The sequence below is a fragment of the Eubalaena glacialis genome, chromosome 5 (genome assembly GCF_028564815.1).
Source record: "Eubalaena glacialis isolate mEubGla1 chromosome 5, mEubGla1.1.hap2.+ XY, whole genome shotgun sequence".
NCBI classification, from domain to species: Eukaryota; Metazoa; Chordata; class Mammalia; order Artiodactyla; family Balaenidae; genus Eubalaena; species Eubalaena glacialis.
Genome location: NC_083720.1, coordinates 119,039,456 through 119,062,296, shown reverse-complemented (window position 1 = coordinate 119,062,296; position 22,841 = coordinate 119,039,456). Strand labels below are relative to the sequence as shown.

Genomic DNA, 22,841 nt, shown 5'->3' with positions numbered 1-22,841 from the left:
TAGCACAGTGTTCTTTTCCTTCCCTCAGTAACAGGTGACTTATCATAGTTAAACCCTAGTTCTCATCTGAAGCCAGTCAACCAGTATTTATTGAGCAATCACGGGGTGTATTGATAAATAGCCTTGCTCTAGGCCGTTGGGATACATATTAAAGGCTGGTTACATATAATGCTCGATCCATGAACAGTAGACAAAATATGGATATTTGTAATTTAAGTATACCAGGTACTAAAATAAAAGTGTTACAATTTTGCGTGGATCAAGGGAATTTGAATGCATGTCGATGGATTGCTGAGTACTTGATCTTAATTGAGGACTGTGTTTAGGCACAGCCTTCTTTGGATTTAAAGGAGTAGAAAAGTATATTTTAGCATTTAGAGAGATGTCAGCAAAGATGTGGAAACAGAAACAAGCCAGATGGAAAGGAAGCATGAAGAAACAGAGGTAAAGAAGTACTCAGGTATTTGCATTTAATTGACAAGGACCTGGGTAAGTACTAGAGGGTAGTGGATAGCAGAGTAGCAGGCTTATTAGAAAGGTAAATATAAAAACCAGTATTAGTAGCCGTATGTGGAATGACCCAGAATTCTGCCTAGGTTGGAGTATTTCATAGGGGAGGTAACTGACTGAGGATGATCAATTTAGCACTGGGGTTGGGCAGCACGGATACTTCCAAGTGATTGAACAGATGAAGATGTAGTCATCTGGAGCAGTTGGTTGTACACAGAGAATCAGAGTTCTGCAAGGAATTTCACCTTCAAGTTTTAGTTTGGGAAACAAAGGATATCAGGGAAACTCACAGGTCCCTGGCAGACCTGATGAAATATATTAGGATCACCAGGGTGCTTCTTGAAAATGCAGATTCCTGGGCTCAGTCATCTTTGTTGAATCAAAATCATTGGTGGCCGGGCTTCTGCGGTAGACAGTGAGAGGTCCAATAAGAACAGACAAGTGGAGACAGGCGTTTTCTCATCTTCTACTTTTTAGGGGATAGAAGAAGCTTTCCTGAGAAAGTAGAGTTTATGAGGGCTCCAGGTCCTGGATTCATGTAACTTTTGGGATTACAAGAGAGAGCATAGTTGATGTAGGGTACAACCTCCACCCTAAAAAGTGAGGTTAAGAGAAGAAATCACAAAATGTCTCAAAGTGGCCAAGTTTCAGTGCATCAGAAGTCAAGGATGGTTCAAATCTAGATGCTTGTAGGTTAATCCAAGGCAAATTCAGAAGTGTTCACTCATCTCACTGCTTCGCTTCTAGCCCCTCCTACCTACTGTCTCTGCATGATGCCTAGTTTCTGATGCCCTGGGGTAGTTTCTCCCTCTGTGGGAAAAGACGCCAGTATTCTCAAGCAGTTTATACACCCTCCCGGCCATTGTTTGTGCAGCCACTCTGATCCATGGCGGTCACGATGGGGTCTGCTGTTCCAGGCGCCTGCACCCCTGGAAGATGATGATGGGTCCAGTCTTTTCCTTTGCCCCTCCTGGGCCTCTGAAATACCACCGACTCCAGGCTTCCTTGAGGACCCAGCAGTCGGGCTGCCGTCTAAAGTACGAGGGAGAACTGTCCTAGGTGCACATTTGCAGGGTGTCAGGAGCAAGGAGTCTTGGCAGGGAAAAGAGTGGGTGTTGAAGTGGAGGTGTTTGAAAGGATGTGCTGCATCTGGGACCTGAGAGTCATTGGGTGAGACTGGAAGAGGGGCTGGAGAGGCGTGTGGGAGAGAGGGGGCACTCAGGTTCCTCTGTGGAAGCTTTACCTTTCCGTGGGTGACAAGGATTTGTAGGTTTACGTTCCAAAGTGGTGCAATAAGGGAGGCATTTTGGAAAGTTGTAGTTTGGTAAAACTTTGTTAACCTTTCAGACCCTTAGTTTCTAAAAGACTGGAACTAGGAAGTTCATTCTCACTATCTACTCGCACCCACGTTTGTGAAGGTCAAAAGAGCTAATTTTGGTAATAGTAGATTTTACTACTCATAAATGTATCTCTTTATTTCCTCTTTCCATCCTTCCCCTGGATTGTTTTAATCCCGAGATGTCCACGTTCTTCATTTGGCACTTCTATTGCCTGGTATTGTTAACTGTGTCTCACATATTTATTTTGTTTCTGGAACTTTGCTTTTCCCTTGGAGTAGAGACAATGTCTTATTTATCCTTCGCTTGCCTCTTCTCATTTCTAAGTACAATGTCTTGCACACATAGTAAGCACTCAATAGCAACTGCTTTTTGCTTGAGTATTCAGAGATCTGCTGAAAATGCCACATTGGCAATATTATGTGTTCCAACAATTTGTAAAATTATTGGAAGATTAGTGAAAGAATTTATTCTTCTGTATGTGATTGGAATTAGTACTTTCAAATAACTTGCAGGATTGGTTTTCACTCCATGAATTTGTCAGCATCTTTCTGAATTATGGGTAATATTTTAGACATAGATAGAAAGATACATCGTGTTACATATGAAAAAATCTCAAGGTTTCAGAGTTTGGAGAATAATTTCCTTAAGTAAACAACTTAAGGAACTGCCGCCCATGCCCGATACCTTATCTTTTTTTTGGAACTGGGTGACACAGTGTTTTTCAGGTGCATGTGTTGTAAAATGTGCAAAAACAAAGTAAGGCTCTTCTGCTTAAAAACTTCTTTAAATAGTCATCATGATTTAAAACTATATGTGTGTGCCACTTCTGTTTATGAATTTCTCTTAAAAAATTCTTCCATATGTGGATAATTTGAATATTCACTTTAATTTCTAGAGCATGGCATTAAAATGTCGGTCTAGGCAAGCTGTCAGTTATCAAATTCAGCTTTGTAACAAGCTGTGAATTCATGGGATAGAAGTAGGAAGCCACATCTAAGATGTGACAGTCTGAATTGTCGCATGTAAAAGTGAATTTCTCTTTCTTTGGAAAGCAAAGTTTTAGGTCTTTGGAAAATCGTTCTGAAGTTGGCTTGAGGATTTTTCTGGTTCCAGAGCACTTCTGGAATTGTATGGGGCCTCAAGACGGTAGAAGATGATAATGTATAGTTTCAGTATTAATCTTTGTGGGAGGGAAAATGCCCAAAGTGGACGTCAACATATTTTACTACGCTTGCACATTAATCTTCAATTGCCAAGGGCCACTTATGTGCAAAATGAAGAAAATAAAGAACAGCTGTCCCCAGAAAATTTACAGCAAGTAAACTAGACCTTCTCGCTCGCTGTCTCTTTTTGAATCAGAATGGGTGTGAGATGTGTGTGGGTGGATACAGAGGACAGTCTTCCACGGGAGGGAGCTGAAGAGTCTTGTGGTGTCTGCAGAAATGCAAATGCGGAGCTGAAATACTAACTCCAGGCGGTTCGGGACTGATTTTTAATTTTCTCAATTAGTAATCTTATTTGTTTTAAGAACAAAGAAGCATCTAAAGCTATTAGCTTCCAAATGAATGGTTGTGTAAAATTAATACAGACAGATGGTTAAATCTTCTTTCTCCCGAGTAGGTATGCGAGGTTTTGTGTGTTTGGCTCACATTTGGATGAGGTCCGTGGGCATTTTATTGTAAGGCTCCTTCGGCACTCACTCTTAGCGTCAGCTGGAGAACAGGGACTCAGAAGTCAGCCTTGATCAGAATCTCTTTCTCCACTTCTTAGCTCTGCAGCCATGCAAGTGAGCTGGTTAACCTCTCTGTCTTGATTTTATCATGTGTAATTCGGGATAATGGTAGCAACTTTTTCGTAGGGTGGTTGTGAGAATTAAACAGGGAGGCTTGGGACATTGGCTTATATTGAGTGCTCAGTACATGTGAGTTGCTTCTTTAGAAATAAATCTATGAATTGAGGCCAGTCACAGTTCAGTGGTCCCATTATTGATGCAAGGCTCTGGGAACACTAAGGGACTTTGTTTTTTAAATAGTAATTTATATAGGGAAAGAAATCACCTGAGTTCACTTTAGCCAAGTAATTTTAAGTGGCTCTTGTAACAAGCAGTGAAATTAACTGGCTTGCCTTTCAACCTCCTGTCTCTCTGCCTTATGGATACTTGAGCAGTTAAATGGCCAGAGTGCAAGGAAGAAAAGAGACTCAGGAGGAAGATGATGGCTTTAGATTATCTCAAGCTTTCAGGAAAAAAGAGGAAAAGAAAAGAAAAAAAAAAAGAGAGAGATTGTCCAGGGTTGCCTTTGCCTAACATCGATTTGTCCCTGATGCCACAGCTGCTCTGAGGTGGAGGAGAGGCAGGTGGCAGTAGCGAGACACCAGTAGACCTTTTCTAATATTCTGATCTCTGTAGAGGAGGGATAAAAAGGAGTCTTGCAAATAGCAACAGCCAACTTTTGCTTTGAGTCTGAGTCTCTTTTCTAATTTATAAGTAAGTAAAAATTTGTAGCTACTTAAACTTGAGCTACACGAATGATGAGTTTGAAAATAAAATGTACTCTTCCCTAGCTGCCCATTTATTCCAGCTTACTTTACTACTTAATACTTCTGGGTGTGTACATGTTAGGTGGACTTTACTCAGAACTTTCTGGCTGTTTCTTGAAGGAAAGATACAGAGGGAGAAATGGTCAAGGTATGGTTCCTGTTCTTAAATCTAACCTTTAGTTTCAAGATAGTGAAGGTGCTGAGATTTTACTTTACTTTCATGTGAACAAGTTAGCCTGTACAGTTTCATGGATGCTGGTAGAAGACACAAGACTCCTGGATCAAAGGTGAAGGACAGTTCATTACTCTCAGTAGCCAGTGCTTTACGTTTTGTGTTGGTGCCCTGAGCCCCAGTTCCCAAGGGCACTGCAAAGAGGCTCAGATATATCTGCACACCGTGGGTTGTGTTTTAGGAGAAGAATAACTCTGAACTTAGGAAACTCGACTCTTTCGAAATGACTGGCAAGCGTGTCTGCCGTTTGCTCTAGATAGACACTATATTTTCCAAGGCTGCAAGCAAACCTGTTCTTTGCTTCAGAGGGAGATACTGGCACAGATGGTGTTCACCCACCCTGGGGTGTTGCTGGCGGAGGTGAGTGGGTGATGATGACGTGAGAAGATGCTCTGTGAGCAGTTGAGGCCGGAGTGTGGCAGATCCCAGGTGCTGGGCTGCGTATTTGCCTCAGTTCTGTAGGCACTGGTGAGACAATGACAGATCTGAGCAGGGGTGTGTTCAGATCTTTGACAGGAAGTAGAGTTGATGGGGGGAGGGGCATAGAAGGAAAGATGACTGGTTGGGTTTTAGAAATAATCCAGGTGAGAGATCACGGAGGTTTAAACTTGCCATTGGCAATGGAAAGAAAGGATGCATAGGAAGAGAGACTTGGCAGAAAAATAGAATCTGGTGGCCTGTTGCATGTAGGAGGTAAACAAAAGGGAAAAGGAAAAACTGACTCGAAGGTTCCCAGCCCTGGTAGCTGAAGACATCTTTAGCCAAGACAGAGAATGCAAGAGGAACGGTAGGTTCAGGGGGAATACGGACTGGTTTTGGATATCCCAGATTCAAGGTGCCTGTGACGTTTCTGTCAGAAATGCAATGAAGGCTGCCAGAGAGGTATGGGCATCATTTTTAGTGAGGCAAAGTTTGGATAGTCGGAAAATCCTTCAGGTGGATGGTGAGGTAAGAAGATAGTGGGGCAAAGGGCAGAATCTGTGGGGATCTTTGCATTTAGAGAATGAGAGGAAGAAGAAGAGTGAAGGAGACATACAACAGTCAGAGGGGTAGGAGGAGAATCAAGAGAGTGTGGTGTAAAGGAATCCACAAGGGGAGATTTGAAGGAGGAGGATGAACAGTGTCAATGCTCTAGATTATTCAGGTATGAGGAGGACCAAGAAACAACCAATAGAAGTCAAGAAGTCACGAAACTAGAGAATAACGAGGTTGCACTTATGTGTCATTTTTACAAGAACCCTGTAAGACAGTGGTATGTCTCCGTTTTACACGATGAGCTGAAGTGAAGAGTCATCATTTGACTTGTGTAAGTCTCAGGGCTAGGAAATGGCAGACTACAATTCAAATCCAAGACCGACTTTTTTTTAGAGCTGGTGCTCTTAACCACAATGAACATGAGGACATGGAGATTCTCTAGGCTGATCTTCTGAAGACGTTGGAGATGAATGAAAAAATAGAAGACACATATTTTTAAATGTTTTAATTTTATTGGAGTATAGTTGATTTACAATGTTGTGTTAGTTTCAGGTGTACAGCAAAGTGATTCAGTTATACATATACATATATTCATTCTTTTTTTAGATTCTTTTCTCATATAGGTTATTACAGAATATTGAGTAGGGTTCCCTGTGCTATACAGTAGGTCCTTGTTGGTTATCTGTCTTAGATATAGTAGTGTGTGTGTTCATCCCAAGCTCCTGATTTGTCCCCCTCCCCGACCCCGTTTCCCCTTTGGTAGCCATGAGTTTGTTTTCAATAACTGTAAGTCTGTTTCTGTTTTGTAAATAAGTTCATTTGTATCTTTTTTAAAAAATTAGATTCCACATATGAGTAATATCATATGATATTTGCCTTTCTCTGTGTGACTTACTTCACTTAGCATAATAATCTCTAGGTCCATCCATATTGCTGCAGATGGCATTATTTCATTCTTTTTTATGGCTGAGTAATATTCTATTGTATATATGTACCACATCTTCTTCTTCTTCTTTTTTTTAAAAATTTTTTGGCCACACTGCGTGGCATGTGGGATCCTTAGTTCCCTGACCAGGGATCGAACCCGTGCCCCCTGCATTGGGAGTTAACCACTGGACTGCTAGGGAAGTCCCTGTACCACATCTTCTTTATCCATTCATCTGTTGATGGACATTTACTTTGCTTCCATGTCTTGGCTATGTAAACAGTGGTGCAGTGAACACTGGGGTGCATGTATCCTTTTGGATTATGGTTTTCTCTGGATATATGCCCAAGAATGGGATTGCTGGATCATTTGGTAGCTCCATTTTTAGTTTTTTAAGAAACCTCCATAGTGTTTTCCATAGTGGCTACACCAATTTACATTCCCACTCACAGTGTAGGGTTCCCTTTTCTCCACACCCTCTCCAGCATTTATTGTTTGTAGACTTTTTGATGATGGCCATTCTGACTGGTGTGAGGTGATATCTTATTGTAGTTTTGACTTGCATTTCTCTAATAATTAGTGATGTCGAGCATCTTTTAAGAAGACAAATGTTTAAGGAACAGAGGAGGTTTGAAACTGTAGACAATAGGAAAGGGAAGTGGGGAGGGAAGATTTGAGTATCACTCTCTGAAGTGCTCATCTCGATCTGGGATGAAGCCATTCTGAAGTTACACCTGCCCTCTTTCCAGACCAGCTCCATCATGGACCCCTGAGGGTGTACCATCAACCCGAGGAAGATGTGTCCCCTTTGCTGAGAATCTCTGCAATGCCCTGGAAAGTCTCTCAGTGGCAGACCTCATGTCAGTGTGGAACCTGCATCTGACAATGTTTAAAATTCAAATAAATGGCAGTTTACATTTTCCAAGTATTTTGTGTACTCTAGTTCACCCAATCTCTACAAAACTCAGTAGGCAGTTGAGCAGATATATCTTCTTTATTAGGCTTAGGTGCATATATTAGGCTTAAGAGACAAGTTGAAAGTGGCAGAGCTGGGATTTGAATGCTGGTCTTCGATTCTTAGAATTACTCTGTGGCGATAGAAGTAAAATGAGACGAAGAGTTGGGTGACCGAGCAACTTAGTGGTGATAGGGATGCTGAATTCTGCCAGAAGGTCCAGAGGCTGTGAGATGCTTCTTACCCCAAGGTTCACACTGTGAGGAAAGATGGAAGGGCACATTGAATGAGTCAGAGCTAGATCTCTTAGACCTGGGACAGCTAGACATCCGACACCTGGGGAGAGTTTGGGACCCCGAGTGTTTCTAGTGAGAGAGGAAACTCCCTGTTATTTTGCAGCTTCCTCCTGCCCTTCTCTAGGCATCCTGCCTGCTGGCTTGGTGGTTGTACAGGGAATAATAGCAAGTCTAGGGGTTGTCTGGTCTGAAGCAAAAATGCTTTCCCTTGTGCTGGCTAGAAACTGGAGATGAGGCCAGCCACATGGAGTACTGGGAATATACTATAGTTCATTTGGACCCTAATACAAAGGTAGCCCTTAATAAACCAAACACTCTTTATATTTGAGACTTGGATTTGAGAAGATGAGACTTAGAGTCAGGCCTAGGTGTGTCTGAAGAGTCCAGAAATTATCAGTACTTCCAAAGAAATTGGCTTGGACCTGGAATTGGATATTTGCCTTGTCCTTTTTTTGGGTATTTCTCACTCCTGCTGGAATGGACATGCACGTGACGGCCAGCCTCGGAAGTGCCAAGCTGGCAGGTTTCTGAGCTCAGCCTTGGGTTGGTCTGGGTGTGAAAAGAACACGTGAATGAAATCATGAGACCTCTCCTCTAGGTGCCTGCTGGTAGGGAGGCTCTTGATCCTAGCCCAGAAATGGATTTATATGAAAAGAGTAGGGGAAAGCCAACATGAAAGTGGAAGCAAGACTTCATAGGAAAGGAAAATGCAGATCAGTTCCTGGCAGATAGTAGCTGTCTGTAATGCTTTTCTATCTGCCGCCCAAATAATTATCATCCAGGGGAGAAATTCCAAATGTTATTGGTGAACAGGAATTTTATATTTTCCATGAGTCATTCGTATTAAATAAACTTTGACTGTCTTCCCAACATATGCTTTATTTTATGACAGTGGGCTGTAGACTACATGCCTTGGTTAGGGTGACTTTTATATGTACTGTGCCAAGGTGTTTTGATATTAATCTTGATTTTATGCTACAGTTAAAAAGATTTTCATGAGTGCTTGTTATGTAAGGCTCATGCAAATGCTTTATAAACATTATCTCCTTTAATTTTCACAACAACCCCATTCCATCATGAACCTCATTTTTCAGATAAAGAAGTTGAGACAGATTGAGTAACTTGCCAGTAACAACTGGGAGAGGGGAGAGCTGGAAGCTTCCAGAATCTCCATAACCTTAATTTGTAATAGTTTGTATCTTACAACCTTAACAAATTTCTATTTCCAGGATATGTTTTGTTTCTATCTGTCGTTTTTTTTTTTTTTTTTTAAATGAGGGAACCAAGATCTAGAAAGGTTAAAATGTTACTCAGTATCATTTTGAGCTTCTCATCTTTGTAAAGCTATAGGTAATCTTCTAACTGTCCCAGTGCTTAGAAATGGTCTCTTACACTGCCTTTTGCAGTATTTAATACATTGTAAGTGTTAAAAATAATGCATTCTTCTTCTAAACCTTTAGAATTCTGCAATTTTATATATAGAGCATCTTAAATTTATGATGTTGAATGGTAGGTCCCTTTGATGGAAGAGTGAATCATTCTTGGTTCTATGTGCTTACATTTAAAACTAATTTAATATAAACACGTGTTTTTGACAGAACCTTAAAATATTATGGATCACCCTGTATCTTGGAAGGGTATCTTTGTGTATGAACCTGTTTATTTTTATGTAACTCAGTGTAGTGGATGGACTGGAAGGTGTTTACTATACTTACACAGACATATAAGCATAGTGCTTATTGAGGGTTAGTTATAAATGTAAGAGAGGAACGCATTACCAAGTTTTTGTAATTCACCTATGACCTGAAACAATATTCATGAGTCTCTTCATTGCTTTTCTTTGAATGACTTTTATAGTATCTCTTTCTTTTTTTAAAAAATTGAAGTATAGTTCATTTACAATGTTGTGTTAGTTGCAGGTGTACAGCAAAGTGAGTCAGTTATATATATCTGTCTATATATATCTTTTTCAGATTCTTTTCCGTTATAGGTTATTACAAGATATTGAATATAGTTCCCTGTGCTATATACAGTAGGTCCTTGTTGATTATCTATTTTATATATTGTAGTGTGTATATGTTAATCTCAAACTCCTAATTTATCCCTCCCCCCTCACTTTCTCGTTCGGTAACCTAAAGTTTATTTTCCATGTTTCTGAGTCTATTTCTGTTTTGTAAATAAGTTAATTTGCATCATTTTTAAAGATGCCACATATAAGCAATATCATATGATATTTGTCTTTCTCTGACTTCACTTAGTATGATAATCTCTAGGTCCATCCATGTTGCTGCAGATGGCATTATTTCATTCCTTTTTATGTCTGAATAATATTCCATTGTGTGTGTATATGAGTGTATAACACATCTTCTTTGTCCATTCATCTGTCGATGGACATTTAGGCTGCTTCCATGTCTTGGCTATTGTAAACAGTGCTGCCGTGAACATAGGGATGCATTTATGTTTTCGAATTAGAGTTTTCTCCAGTATATACCCAGGAGTGGGATTGCTGGATCATATGGCAACTCTAGTTTTCTGAGAAACCTCCATACTGTTCTCCATAGTGGGTGCACCAATTTACATTCCCACCAATAGTGTTGGAGGGTTCCTTGTTCTCTACACCCTCTTCAGCATTTCTTATTTGTAGACTTGTGGATGATGGCCATTCTGACTGGTGTGAGGTGATGCCTCATTGTGTGTTGATTTGCCTTTCTCTAATAATTAGCGATATAGCATAGCATTCTTAAGCCTTGTTGCTAGGTATTTCCTCACAAATTTTTCCTAATCATTTAACATATGATACTCTTTCCCTTTTATTTAAAATAATCTTTCAAGATATATAAGATATAATTATCAAACATATTTAAAATTATTATACACACACATACATGCATGAATATTTGTATTTGTTCATTACATAGCCAACAGGGGAGTTTGTCTTTGCAGTGCTGGTGAGATGTGTAAACCTTTATTTGTACTTCTGCATGTCCATGTTTGTATGTGCACATGTGCCTCATTAATAATGACACATTGCAGACTTTTGATGTGAATGTGAACATGAACATTAATGACCTTTCACACCTGTTGTCAACATGCACAAATGCAAATAAACATTTCACTTCCTCTGCAAATATTGATCAAATATCTCAGTTCACACCAAGCACTTTGCTGGTTACTAGATGAGAACTGAATGAATGTTAGTTTATAGACCCCTGGAATCTGATCATTTATTCTGTAGAATCATACACCTGGAAAGTTTTTTGCAATAATCTTGTGCCTGTTACCGTCAAACGTGTTGATGTTCCAGTTTGAGCCTGACTTTTTTATACTGTTATATCTATTTTTTTTCTTTTTAAAAAATTTTTAAAAAATTTCATATTGGAGTATAGTTGACTTACAATGTTGTATTATTTTTTGTAGCTATAAATAATCTTTTTTGTCTCTTCATTTTCTTTCCACATCTCTTTACTAACCAATCATCAACTTATCAATTACTGATTCAGTTTATTTATTAGTTTATTCAATTTCTTTGTTAAATGTATACCATGTGCTCTCAGGCACAGAATCTGCTCCTGAAGCCAAAAATGTTCTTTCCTAAACAAAAGACTTTCTGACTTAGTCCCAAGTTGTTCTCTGTTTTCATTTTAATTCTCTTTTTAATTTTACCCTATGTGTTCACTTTATTCTACCTCAGTGCCTAAAATATAGTAAGTCCTCAATACTTTTTATGAAATTAACAGGAAATTAAGTGTGATATAATTTCTAGCCTGTTATCTTCTCACTTCTTCCCAACTTCTCCTTTCTTTCATTTTATATTCTTCTTCTCCCTGTTTGCCTTTCCTGTGTGTGAGTTTTAATTACCTGTCTTCTCTCTTCTGCTTCCTTTAACTCCAAATGCCACTGTGTTTTCTTCTTACTCACTTCATTGACTTGTCAGTTGAGTCCCTCCAGCATTTACCTCCACTTCTTTGTTTAATGGAATTTATCAACCCTCTAAAACTTTTTTTTTTCCCTTTTGCTTGTATTTTTTTTTTTATTGTCTCAAAGTATCTTCTTTTCTCTTTTGATTCTCCAGCCCACCTACAAGGACCTCTGGTTGCCCACTGGGGTTCCTGAGTTCCAGGCAGGTGTTTTCTGGAGCTGAACGGACCCTCTGGGTCTGGTAGCATCATTTGGGTTTGGAGAAGGAAACAGTGAGGCAGAGATGATAATGAAACCTGACTCATTCCTACTTCTCGCCCCTCTCCTCAAGGAAGATGTGGGCAATGCTTAGTAACAGCACTGTGTGAGATTGGAGGAGGCAGGTGGTGCGAAGGAAGGCACGTTTGATTTCACCTTGGCCGCTTTGCCCAGGGACAACTGTCATCAGCTGCTCGTCAGTGAACTTGAGAGCACTTACCTTGCCTTTATTGCCGATCAGAACCAATCTTATAAATTAAAAGAAAAAAAAATCCTTGGGCCTATAAACACTTTGACCCGATTATAGGTTTTTGTTAAAAGTTATAAAGTACTGTGATAATGATACCTGTCAGTAAGCTTTGATATGCCGAAAAAATTTTAATACTTTGGATTTTTTTAAAAAAAAATTTATGGGAGTATAGTTGATTTATAATGCTGTGTTTCAGGTGTACAGCAAAGTGATTCAGTTATAAATTTAGCCACTCTTTTTTAGATTCTTTTCCCATATAGGCCATTACAGAGTATTGAGTAGAGCTCCCTGTGCTATACAGTAGGTCCTTTTTAGTTATCTATTTTATATGTAATAGTGTGTATATGTCAGTCCCAATCTTCCAATTTGTCCCCCCTCCCCACCACCTTACCCACTGGTAACCATAGTTTGTTTTCTACATCTGTAACTCTATTTCTGTTTTGTAGATAAGTTCATTTGTACCCTTTTTTTAGATTCCACATATAAGTGATATCATATGGTAGTTATCTTTCTCTGTTTGACTTACTTCACTCATTATGACAATCTCTAGGTCCATCCATGTTGCTGCAAGTGGCATTATTTCGTTCTTTTTTATGGCTGAGTAATATTCCATTGTACATATTACTACATCTTTATCCATTCCTCTGTCAATGGACATTTAGGTTGCTTCCATGTCCTGGCGATTGTAAATAGTGCTGCCTTGAACATTAGGGTGCATGTATCTTTTCAAATTATGGTTTTCTCCGGATATATGCCCAGGAGTGGGATTGCTGGATCATATGGTAGTTCTATTTTTAGTGTTTTAAGGAACCTCCATACTGTTCTCCATAGCGGCTGTACCAGTTTACATTCCCACCAACCGTGTAGGAGGGTTCCCTCTTCTCCACACCCTCTCCAGCATTTATTGTTTGTAGATTTTTTTGATGTTGGCCATTCTGATTGGTGTGAGGTGATGCCTCACTGTAGTTTTGATTTGCATTTTTCTAATAATTAGTGATGTTGAGCATCTTTTCATGTGCTTTTAGCCATCTGTATATCTTCTTTGGAGAAATGTTTATTTAGATCTGCCCATTTTTTGATTGGGTTGTTTGTTTTTTTTTTTAAAGCTTTTTTTCTTTCTTTTTAAAAAAATTTTATTTATTTATTTATTTATTTATTTATTTATTTATTTATTTATTTATGGCTGTGTTGGGTCTTCGTTTCTGTGCAAGGGCTTTCTCTAGTTGCGGCAAGTGGGGGCCACTCTTCATCGTGGTGCGCGAACCTCTCACTATCGCGGCCTCTCTTGTTGCGGAGCACAGACTCCAGACGCGCAGGCTCAGTAGTTGTGGCTCACGGGCCTAGTTGCTCTGAGGCATGTGGGATCCTCCCAGACCAGGGCACGAACCCGTGTCCCCCGCATTGGCAGGCAGATTCTCAACCACTGCGCCACCAGGGAAGCCCTGTTTGTTTTTTTGATATTGAGCTTCATGAGCTATTTGTATATTTTGGAGATTAATCCCTTGTCAGTTACTTCATTTGCAAATATTTTCTCCCGTTCTGAGGGTTGTCTTTTCATTTTGTTTATTAATACCTTGGATATTTAAGTTTTAGTTCCTAAGTGTAATGTCTGGTTTGGGCCAAGTCCAATCTGTATCTGTAGTTCTAAAATAATTTCAAGTCAAATCAACCTAGCTATACCTATTCTATACTCAACTATTCTATGCAAGGCACCGAGAAAGCTATTAAAAATAAACAAATGAAAAAAGCCCAAATCAAAGTTAACCTAATATCTTTCCAGGTAATATCTCTATGTATTTGGGGAGAAAAGGAAGAACACAGGTCCACAATTCTTTTTTTTATTTAACAATTTATTTATTTTTATTTTTTATTTTTTTGGCTGCATCGGGTCTTGGTTGCAGCACGCGGGCTCTCTTGTTGAGGCACGCAAGCTCAGTAGTTGTGGCGCGTGAGCTTAGTTAGCTGTCCCGCGGCATGTGGGATCTTAGTTCCCCGACCAGGGATCGAACCCACATCTCCTGCACTGGAAGGTGGATCCTTTACCACTGGACCACCAGGGAAGTCCCGGGGTCTACAGTTCTTAATCTGAAAATTCTGAGGTGGACGTGTTTGAGCAAAGGCAATATGGGACATATACTGTCCCATATTTAACGTCTTCCGATAGGTTTGGTGTGGAAACTATTTTTAACATAGTGACATATGAATATTCATGCTGAGTGGGGAAAAATACAGACCTAAATAACCTGATGTCAGGTCAGGCATTCAGATTTTTGATTTTGGCAACTGTGAATAGCAGAATGTGGGCTTGTTTTAAAATGTGATCAGGTGTTAAAAGAAAATAATTACGAGTCACGTTCAGAAAAAGGGAATATCAGAGGGTGTGGAGAAAAAGGAACCCTCCTACATTGTTGGTGGGAATGTAAATTGGTGCACCCACTATGGAGAACAGGATGGAGTTTCCTTAAAAAAACTAAAAATAGAGCTACCATATGATCCTGCAATCCCACTCCCAGGCATATATCTGGAAAAGACAAAGACTCTACTTCAAAAAGATGCCTGCACCCCAAGGTTCATAGCAGCACTGTTTATAGTAGCCAAGACATGGAAGCAATCTAAATGTCATTGACAGATGAATGGATAAAGAAGATGTGGTGTGTATATATATACACACATATATATATATACAATGGAATATTACTCAGACATAAAAAAGAATGAAATAATGCCATTTACAGCAACACGGATAGACCTAGAGACTATCATACTAAATGAAGCAAGTCAGACAAAGACAAGTATCATATACTATCACTTATATGTGGAATCTAAAATATGATACAAATGAAGTTATTTACAAAAACAGAAACAGACTCATAGACATAGAAACAAACTTACGGTTACCAAAGGGGATAGTGGCGGTGGTGGGGGAGATACATTAGGAGTCTGGGATTAACAGATACACACTGCTGTATATAAATTAGGTAAACAACAAGGACCTACTGTGGAGCACAGCGAACTATAGTCAATATCTTGTAATAACCTATAACGGAAAAGAATCTGAAAAAGAATATATATAGACACATATATACTCACACAGATATGTATAGCTGAATCACTTTGCCGTACAGTTGAAACTAGCACAACATGGTAAATTAACTATGCTTCAGTAGAAAAAATGGTGAAAAAAGAATATGTAAGTTCAAAACAGATAAAAATTTTAATAAAAGGGAATATCACTGTGGGTGGTGACAGAAAAGGTGGGATTTTTTTCTGATTTGAAGGTCTGGATGGGACTTCATCTTGCTCACTGTTGATCCTGGGCAACTAGAATCACACCTGCCATGTATTTGATGAATAAATATTTGGCAGATGAGTTATTAATGAAGAGAAGGGGAAGAAATTCCCCGTCAGAGGAGACTTGTGCCTGAGGAGAGGATGAATTTGATAGTCAGGGGTCTGCTCTGATTGAAGACAAATACTCTGCAATAAATGTGGGTAGGTGAGGTGGGACCCCTTATGGGGAGTTATGTGTCTGTGCCTTACATGCTTCTTCAGCTGAGGAATTTGGATTGGATCTGATGACTTTTAAATGGGGATGGGAGAGGCCTAAGGTAATCAAAGTGGCTTGAAAAATAGAAAGTAGAAAAAATGATGTTGTTCAGAATGGATTATGGTTGTGTGTATGTCCCTGTAGGGATGCTCAACATGCAGGCATCAAATTCGAGGCCGTGTTGAAGAAGCAGAGATTAGTCCAAAGTGTGAAGAAAATGCAGAGATTGCGATCTGTTGCATTTGGAAAGTGACAGGAAGTCAAAGAAAATTTTCAAAATTCTAATACTTGGTGTTGAGAAATAGTGATCCCTTTAGCTGAAAGGGGAAATTTGGAAGAGAAGTTGGAGAGGATATACGAATCGTATGACTTGGCATGTTGATTGGTTTATATTCTTCAGATCTATTTATATGATGTCTTTTATATGTCATGTGTGTGTTCATAGATGTAAAATTTGTCCCAAGTCCTTAGTCCAGAGCTTTTAAGGACAATGTAACAAGAAGCAGTAAATCCTACGTGACTTGAGTGTATGTGTTCTATGTGCCGATTCCAAGCTGCTTTTATAGTAGGTTTATTTAAATTTCATGTTAAAAAAGGAAAAACTGTGTTGAGTAGCATTAGTTCCCCCTTGTACCTTTCATTATGCATTAGCAATTAACTTTCCTTCTCTCGGGTTGATGAATTTGAACTTGATCTATTATCTGATAGTAATTACCAGCACAGAGTGATGATTATTGCTGAAGTAACATTCTTATTTCATTTCTCTTTGTATGTCGGGCACTTCTCATAGGGCACGTTTGTTTGCAGAATATGACTTGCTCTTTTGGCTTCTGGCTTTGAGGCCACTATTTTAGGTTTCTTAAATAGAGTAGTATTGAAAAAAATCCTCTGGTATTTAAAATTCTCTGGACATGGTCTTCTAGCCTGTAGGAGACGGAAGGAGTGAGCTCTGGCTGGTCTTCTCTCCTCCAGCAGGCTCAAGCTCTGATTTTTGTGTTTCTTGACAGTTTCTTTTTTTCCCAACTCCTGGCAGGGCTGACCTGCATTTTTCTCTGCTCTTGGAGTCAGTGTTTCCCATCATGAAGGTGCCTCTCTGCTACTTTGGTTCTTGAGCCTTCTGAAGAGTCTTGTGTAGGCTGAAGGGCCAGCCTTTGCTCTTCTGGTCCTTTGAGCTCTCTAGAGACAATCGAGAGAGAAGGTGTGTGTTTGCTGGGGCTGCCATAATCAAGTACCACAGACTGGGCGACTTAAGCAACAGAAGTTTATTTTCGCACAGTTCTCGGGGCTAGAGAGCCGAGACAGGGTGTCAACAGGGCTGGTTTCTTCTGAGGGCCCCTCTCCATGGCTTGTGGATGGCCATCTTCTCCCTGTGTTTTCACACTGTCTTCCTTCTGTTTGCATCTGTGGCCTGATCTCTGCTTATAAGAATACCGGTCATATTGGATTAGGGCCCACCCTCATGACCTTGTTTTAACTTAACCACTTCTTTTAAAGACCTTAGTTCTAAAAACAGTCACCTTCTGAGATACTGGGGGTTAGGACTTCAACATATGAATTTTGGGGGACACAATTCAGCAAATAACAGACGAATAGGACATTTCAGAAGCTTGAAACTGAGTGAGGAGAAAGAAATAAAAGGCAGCACAGTGAAACAGCCTCTGATCTCATTTGGAGTCTTAGTGCTTCTCACTGGATGGTGCATGTAATGGCTCTTAAAAAAACCCCAAACAAAACAAGTTTTGCTTTACTTTTGAGTGAGTGATTTCCATGGTCTTCAAGAATCATCCAAACAACGGTTTCTTCCTGTGTACTAATCAGCACCATATCATTTTTAAAAGGCTAAAACTTTTCAAGAAAAATCTCAAGAATAGGTAAACATAAGAAACATGAAAGGTGCCGTGCATCTTTACAAATTGCATTGGTATGTGTGAGTACTACTTAATCAACTTTTTTTTCATAACCACTGACTCCTTACATTTTGTCCTCCTGGAACAGTGTTTTATGAGATTATCTTCCAACCGTAACTCATGAATACCAAGCTGCTAAGGCAAGTTGGTAAACACTCACTTTTGTCAAACATTGTTTTTATAGGCAACAGGAATGCTGCTAATGTGAGTTAGCAAGGATTCTGAGTGCCACTGTTTGTTGACAGCTTTTCAGATTTGACTGTCTCGTATTTGCTAACATTTCGTCTCTTCCAATAGGTATAAACGACCAAGGATTGTACAGAGTTGTGGGGGTGAGTTCAAAGGTCCAGAGACTTCTGAGTATGTTGATGGGTATGCCTCTTTTCTAATCATTTTCCATGCATTGTTTGTTTATGTTCGTTGTCTTTGCAACTCAGTGTTTCATAGTAACGTAACTTGGGAATCCATTCTTTTCTTCTGCTGTCTTGGAGTCCTTTTCTCCTGAGCAGAGACAGTTGGCTCGGAGAAGTCAGTTAGTGTTTGCTCAGGTCCCCCTTACTAAGAAATGGAGGAAGAAAAGAAGGCAGCTGATGGGTGAACGTCTTCTCCTGCTTGCTTCTCCCAGGGGAGTAGCAGCCAGCCCTCTGTGATTTGCGTGGCTTCCAAATTGCCCGTCCAAAGTCTTGACAGTACATTTGGTTGCACAAGACCACTGGGACTCGCTCATTTTTCTGGAGCTTCCACAACTGTCACTCAACAGCAAGGGTCTGATTCTCAGGGATTCATTGGTATGCACAGTGGCTTGTTTGTAGTTTGCACCAGGCTGTTCTCCAGAACCATGCCTGCTCCATCTGTGCTGATAACACAGTGTTCTTTGGCATCGCAGACAAGAGGAAGCCAGAAAGTGAATTCATTTCATTACCCCAGACGTTATGTGAATGACAAAGCGCTTTTACATTACACTCTGCTGTCAGCTCAGTGCCACCTGTAAGAGGCCCTGCTCCTCCACCCCCCACGACCCCAAAGCAGGCTGCCTCCTGGGGGGGGGTGAAGATAACTCATCAGGCTTGAGGGCCTGTGTGTCAAACCGATCTGTCATTATGACCTTGCTAAATATTAATTTATTTGATATCTCCCTTTAATTAATCAATATTAACAGTGCCCTCAGGTACTCTGTCGGTGCATTTAAACCTGTCTGCATCTTAAAGCATTGTCGCAAAGACTTACTTTGAGGAAGCATAAACCGAGATGAATAAAATCAGCAGGGATGTTACGGATAGCGTTGCTTGTTTGGCTGCGTTTGAATTCAGGATTTAATAAGCAACAACTCTTTTCTTAGCTTATTAACCACAGGAAAAATGCCTCGTCATGACTTGGAGAGCCTTATTAGAATACATTCGCTTTCATGAGTTGTTTTCATTTTCTGCCTCTCTGGTTTAACTTGGGTATGCAATTTTGGCAGTCAGATTTTCCTTTTTACCATTAGTGGGCTCCAAATTAAATAGACTCAGGTTGCCAGTGGTTCAGTAGCAGCTGGCAGAGTTTAATGGGACGACAGCATCTGCTTTTAGTTAATTTTAAAATTAGAAACACTACTCTCATTTCCAAGATGGTGTTATGGTGATTAGAACTGGAAGACTCTGTTGGTATCAGAAAGGGAGATTTGGCTGAAAGGCACACTTGGCAGTGAATTGGTTATAAGGATCCTAGCTTTATTTTATTATCTTCTCATTCATGTTCAAGGGCAGCTCAAACAAGCAGGTGTCCCTGTGGTCACCCTGAGGTGTTAAGCTGTCTCCAAATTTGTTCTTAAACTCATAAAAACCATATGATCATCAGCATCCCTGGACTTGGGTGGTACTTTCCTCTGCTCATGGGAAATGTCCCAAGACAGTTCTGAACTTGCAAGGTGTTTAAAATATCTAAACCCTCAAAAATTCATGACCTGGAAAACTGTTTTCACTTTCCGTGAGGCTCAGCGTAGAGAAGTCCAGGACACAAGCATGACACAACCTCACTTAAGCTGCTGGCAAAAAGAAATGCTGTGTTTTCAGTAATATCATTCTGCAATCAGAGGAAATTAGAGAATTGACACAAGGGAAAGATACTGACTTATTGTTTTCTTATTAAGTAATGCATTTAAGGGAATGGCACAGGATAAATTAATTTTACTTCATCTCTAAATAATTCCTAGTATGAATTTAAGATGGTCAATCACAAACTTTGGATTTTTATTAGCATTAATATCATTTTCTTGTTACTTTGTGTTACCAGCTCAAACTTTAGCTCTTAACGAAAGAGATTTATTCACCATTTCCTAATGAATTTAAGATTACCTTAAGATGTTTCTTTCCTTTCTTCCTGATTCAGCAAATGTTCAAATTGAACTAACTTATACCTCTTCCAAAAAAAGAATTTGAGTTTCTGAATAGTTGTGTACACACTGTCCTGTAGATATTCATTTTCTACATTTCCCAACCTCTCTACATTGTTTCAAAGTTATATACGTTTAAGAGAAAAAAATTGGGTGAGTCTGCCAGATTTTTAATTTTGCTCTTTTGTACCAATCTATTTTTTTCCCTCTAGTAGATAATTAATTCTGATAATTTTGCCCATTTGTGGTACTAGGAGTTATTTTTTTTAAATTATTTATTTATTTATTTACTTTTAAAAAACAAAATTTTTTATTTTGAAATAATCTCTAGCCTGCAGAAAAATTGCAAGTAAATAGTACAATAGACTCCCATAATACCCCTTCCCCAGATTTACCAAGTTTTAACATTTTTAGGCAGTTATTTTTTAAAATTTTGATTCCTCCAGATAACGTTTATTTCAAATTTGAATTTTTTCAAAGTACTTTTTGTTTGGAATGCATTTTTCTTTGCAGAAATGAAAAGTAACCTAACTTTTAAAAAATCTGAGATAAAGTTCCAAGTCGTTTTATATTTTTTGACAGGAACGTCTGTTTACTTTGGTTCTCTTTAGTTCTTGAGAGCTAATCATTTACTTTGCCATTATTTTTCCTTTATTGCCATTTTTACATAAAATATTTTTGTATTTAAAATATTTTCAGCGTTCTTTAAATACTCCTGTGTAAAAGTTTGTGTTGATTTCTAAAAGAGGGATGCATGCTTAAAATCTTGCATGTTTTCTTCACTTGTGTCTCTATTGGGTGTGTTTTCACGACCTTCACATTTAAAATTACAATAGAGAAAAATATTTCTCTCTGTTCTTCTTCTCCTTCCCCTGTCTATTCTTCTTCTTCCCCTCCCCCATTCCTTTTTCTCGCTCCCCTTCCTCCCCTGCCCCTTTCTTCTCTCCTCTCCGCCACACATGAAGTACTAATGGCGGCTGACCACCATTTGTACTCGTCCAGGTCAGGTAAAGGAGTGGGCAGCTGCCTTCCTCCCCTGGTGATGAGAGTTGTTTGCCTTCTTGGTCATCTTCCATCCCGGGGGCAGAAAGTAGCGGTCTGCTGGATTTTCCAACAGCCTCCTAGCTTTCCCTTGGACCAAGTTTCTTAAGGTTCCACAAGAACATGCCCCAGTGAGCAATTACATTCCTTCCCTTTACAGGTGTTTTTCTTTTCCTTCTTTTTTTTTGCTCTAACAGAGGGCACACATAGTCTGGTAGAAGTGTTTTTTTTTTTTTTTAATTATAAACTTGAAGCAGCTGGGAAAGGCAGGGAGAAATAGCAGATGAGGTGTCTTTGGGTGAGTCACGGTTTTTTAGTAAGTGGGGTGACAATGCAACAGATGAATTATCGTGATTGGTAGGTTGGAACTCAGCTGAGTTAGAATTGTCCTGTGTTCTTCCTTCTTCTTCTTTGGAATGAAAGCATCAGAGCAGGGAAGGGAAAGTGCTGGGAAAATGTGGTAGCTTGTGTGTGCTGGTGAATTTTCTAAATTCTAAATTCTAAATTTTCTAAATTCAATTTGTAAAAACAGCTGGATGATTTTATTTATTTTAAGACAGAGAACCATAGAAAGCCAGAAATCAGACTAATTTAGGGGAGTTTTACTATAAACATATTACCATGTTTACTTTGTTTGTAGGACTTTTCACAAAGGTTGAGGGAAAAAGTAAACTAATGTAGCTGAAAAAGATTCTGATTTTGGATTATAAAGAATATTCTCCAAACTCATTCAATCACTGGGCATCTTCAAGTACTTTAGACTAGGACCCAAGTCAGTGTCGAGTAGGGTGCCAGCACTTTGGGCTGGGCTGAAAGTTTCCGATTTCAAAAAAATGACCACTGGTTATAGAATTATGAAGCATTTACCCAAATAAAAAGTCAACTATTTGTATCTCTGTTCATTAGTTTAGGTTTTAAACTAATCCACGAGGTGTAGTGTTCCTTGGCCAGAAAGGAAACAGAATTTCTACCTTATTTATAGTAGAACATATATTTTGATTGAACACTCTAAATGCATTTTTAAGTTTGAATCCCAAATAAGTTATTAACAAATTTACCTAGTCCCAGTGCATCCATGGATTGTTAAGAGCTGCTAGGGATGATTGAGTTATTTGAAAACAGTGAAAATTTAATAGAGGATTAATACCATAGACATTATGTAGTCATTGGCTTCTCGTGTGACAGCTCCTTTTTATTCCATGTATTCAAAGGATGGCTTATTTTTCCATAGAAAGACTATGGTTCTCAAAATATAGAAATGATCATTTGGTCAAAAGCTGAAAATAAAAGATTTCCTTTAGAAGCTTCCTGGATTTTAAAATGGTGATTTGCTGGTAGCAAGTTGATTGAAAATGTTATCTGACTTGTATGAGATTTAAATAATAGACTTAATGAGAGAGAGAATATTCAGTTACTGCAGTAATTGGTTGGCAAAGCCTTTAGAACAGAATTATTTAGTCCTAGTTATAAAGGATTGCACCTTTAATCAGGGTGCTTAATTTGATTTCTTGAATGTATCTGTGGCTTGTCTGACAAACTCAGTAACAAATGAGTTCTGAATTGTAGGAACCAATCAAAATGTAATCAGTGTCAATTGCCATTGTTGTAGTTTATTGCATATTGCTGTCAGTTGCTGTAATCAAGAGCTGTTGAAGTGCTTTGAAAAGTTTCTAGACTTTTGAGTAATCGACTTCATGTATCTGATGTTATGGCTGTGAAATAACCATCACTTCCTGTTTTACTTTATTTTCAAAAAGTTTGAGACTAACACTGCA

At 39.1% G+C, this 22,841-nt stretch overlaps 1 protein-coding gene across 4 annotated transcripts in view; it reads left to right on the top strand.

Annotated features, from left to right (window-relative positions):
• The window catches only part of ARHGAP10 (Rho GTPase activating protein 10), a 322,216-nt gene that overhangs the window by 176,622 nt on the left and 122,753 nt on the right, over positions 1 to 22,841 (top strand). For all 4 annotated transcript variants that reach the window (XM_061191611.1, XM_061191609.1, XM_061191608.1 and 1 more), the window contains exon 14: positions 17,949 to 18,023. In XM_061191611.1, the coding sequence (XP_061047594.1) occupies positions 17,949 to 18,023 (75 nt within the window). The remainder of the gene's footprint in view (positions 1 to 17,948; positions 18,024 to 22,841) is intronic.